Source organism: Calidris pugnax, unplaced genomic scaffold, assembly GCF_001431845.1.
Source record: "Calidris pugnax isolate Ruff unplaced genomic scaffold, ASM143184v1 scaffold1001, whole genome shotgun sequence".
NCBI classification, from domain to species: Eukaryota; Metazoa; Chordata; class Aves; order Charadriiformes; family Scolopacidae; genus Calidris; species Calidris pugnax.
Window position 1 is genome coordinate 5,147 of NW_015091627.1, and position 3,164 is coordinate 8,310.

General features: G+C 59.3%; 1 gene segment (V, D, J or C); it reads right to left on the reverse strand.

Annotated features, from left to right (window-relative positions):
* Positions 1–666: 666 nt before the first annotated feature.
* Positions 667–3,164, reverse strand: part of LOC106899897 — a gene marked incomplete at its 3' end in the record, with an annotated part of 12,641 nt that continues 10,143 nt past the window's right edge. The window contains 3 exon segments of the C gene segment in view: positions 667–1,079; positions 1,435–1,761; positions 2,366–2,786. Coding sequence covers positions 667–1,079; positions 1,435–1,761; positions 2,366–2,786 — 1,161 coding nt within the window.

Consider the following 3,164-nt stretch of genomic DNA (forward strand, 5'->3'; position numbering starts at 1 on the left):
AGTAGACCCTTCCTTCCAGTAGACCCTTCCTTCCAGTAGACCACCTTCTTCCAGTAGACCCTCCCAGTTGCCCAACCTCTTCCAGTAGGTTCTCCCAGTAGATTGGTCTCCTCTTGTAGACCCTCCCGGTTGACCTCACCACTGGAGAAGACCCTTCCGGTAGACTTGTCTCCTGTAGACCCTCCCAGTTGACTCTCCCAGTAGACTAGGCTCTTCCAGTAGATTCTCTCAGTAGTCAAGACCCTTCCAGTAGACCCTTCCAGTTGGCCAACCTCTTCCAGTAGACCCTTCCAGTAGGCTAGCCTCTTCCAGTAGGCTCTCCCAGTAGGCTAGACCCTTCCAGCAGACCACCTTCTTCCAGTAGACCCTCCCAGTAGACCTCTCCAGTGGACAAGACCCTTCCAGGAGACCCTTCCAGTTGGCCAGCCTCTTCCAGTAGACCTTTCCGGTAGACTAGGTTCTCCCAGGAGGCTCTCCCGGTTGGCCAACCTCTTCCAGTAGACTAGCCTCTTCCAGTTGACTATCCCAGTTGGCCAACCTCTCCCAGTAGACCCTTCCAGTTGACCTCTTCCAGTTGACCTGCCTCTTCCAACCAGCACCTTCCACTGTCCTCAACCCCTCCTCTTCTCCTGCCCCACCCCTTCCCCTTCTCACCCAGCTTCTCACTGGCCACCACGACTCCACCAAGCCCCCCCCCATCCCCCCCTCTCCACCTCGGTGGGGCCGGATGTGGGGCAAAGTGTGGGGCGGGAGGCTCCTACCTAGTTCCTTCTTGATGCTCTTGGTGACGGGTTCTTCCAGTTGGGGGTTTTGGATGGTGCAGGTGAACTTCTCCCCCGAGTTCCAGTCCTCGGCGCCGATCTTCAAGGTGCTGGTGAGATGGTAGAGCCCGTTCTCCAGTTCCTTGGGGGTCCCCCTGGTGACATCCGAGACCTTCCCTTGGTCCCTCTTCCAGACAAACTTGACGTCCTTGGGGTCCTTCAGGTTGGTGGCCACGCAGGTGACGCTGCCGTTCTGGCTGAGGTAGAGGTCCTCCATGGATGGGGGGAGGAGGGTGACGGTCATCGCCCGTGTGTTATCTGGGGAGGGTGGGGTTGGGGGGTGAGGACCTTCAGACGCCAAATTGGGGAGGCGAAAAGCTTTGGTGGCCCCCCATAACCCACGTGGTCAGCTTGGGTTAAGGTGGTGGATCTTGGTGGATCTTGGGATCCATCTCAACCTTCTCGAGCCTCTGGTGGCTCCATCAACCCCCTCCATCTCCACATCCTTCCACCATTGACCATCCCGACCTTCTGGCGGGTCCACCAACCCCCTCCATCTCCACATCCTTCCACCTCCATCCCACCCCCCAACCAACCAGCCAATTCTCCCTCCTCCCATGGACCGACCCACCACCCGGCCACCTCTCCAAGACCTCCTGGAGACCAACTTCACCTGTGCAGAAGGTGCTGATGTCTTGGACCACGGCTTTGCTCAGTTCAGGGTGGGTGACCTTGCAGGAGAACTCGGCCCCGTTGTCCCAGCTCTGCCGGCTGACGTTGACCTGACTGGTCATGATGGCCTTGTCCCCGGAGCACTTGTCACAGGTGGTGACCGCCGGCATGAGGGGCTTCTCCACGTGGTTGACCATCCACGTGATGGTGGCTTCTCCGGCCTTGGGGCTCTCCACGAGGCACATCAGGAGGACCTGCTGCTGCTTCTGGTACTTGTTGGGGTCACCCAAGAGCTTGACCTCCAGGGGCAGCTCATGTGGACAAATATCTGCAGAAGATCCAGGAGAAGAGGTGACCGAGGTGTCACGTAAAGTTGGGGGCCAGGAGAAGCCATCCAGGTGGCCACCAAGACGTCATGCGAGTCCTGGACCAACCCCAACCCATCGAGGTGGCCTCCAAGACATCATGCAAGTCTAAAACCAACCCTTTGAGGTGGACACCAAGACGTCATGCAAGTCCTGGACCAACCCCAACACATCGAGGTGGCCTCCAAGACGTCATGCAAGTCTAAAACCAACCCCAACCCATTGAGGTGACCACCAAGACGTCATACGAGTCCTGGACCAACCATAACGCATCGAAGTGGCCTCCTGGGACCAACCCCAACCCATCTTGATGGCCAACAAGACGTTGTGCAAGTCCTGGACCAACACCTACCCATCAAGGTGGCCACCTTGGACCAACCCCAACCCTTCAAGGTGGACACCAAGACGTCATGTGAGTCCTGGACCAACCCCAACCCATCGAGGTGGCCTCCTGGGACCAACCCCAACCCATTGAGGTGGCCACCGAGACATGACACAAGGCCAGCACCAACCCTGACCCAAGCTGGTGGCCACCAAGAGGTCACATGAGCCCCAGGGGCAACTTACCGCCACTTTCGATGGTCTTGGTGGTGGTCCCCGTGGGGCTGTGGGCCACCTTGCACTGGAAGTTGTTGTCCACCTGGTTGACCGGGACGGTGAACTGGGAGATGAGGCTGTAGTAGCCTCCAGCAACTGGGAGAACTGGGAAGGTGGCCTGCTGCCCGGAGACGGGGCTGGTCCAGGAGATGGTGGCCGGTTCGGGGAAGAAGTCGGCGGCCAAACAGGCCACGCTGACCGTGGGGTCGTCGCAGTCGCAGGGCACCAAGGGGTAGACCTTGGGGGCGGTGGCTTTGGCTACGAAGGAGAAGACCATCGTTGAGAGGGGTGTTGGGGGGGCTACTGGCATGGACCACCCCCCCGTGGAGCTCTGGTGGCCCCAGTTGTCCCTCTCCTGGAGCTTGGCTACCAAAAGCCAGCGCTTGGCTACCTTAGAAGGGCTTAAGGCTGAACTTGGCTACCAGAATCCAACGCTGGGCTACCTTAGAAGGGCTTAAGGCTGAGCTTGGCTACCAAAACACAACGCTGGGCTACCTTAGAAGAGCCAGTGGCCAGCAGAGGAACAAGTCCTTGCCCAAGTGGCCACCACTTTTTTGGGGGGCGTGGAGGGGGAGGGGGGAGCTGGTAGCCCAGGTTGCCCGAAAGGAGGAGGAAGTGGCCACGAAATGAAACTGGTGGCCCCTGAGAAGGAGGAAGTTGCCGTGGGGCCTGAGAATTTCCCCCGAGTCCCGTTTCTCACCCCAAAAACCGAAGCCCCGCCCCTTGATGATGTCACAGAGTCGGGGACCACCCCTCCCCCCCCCCCCCC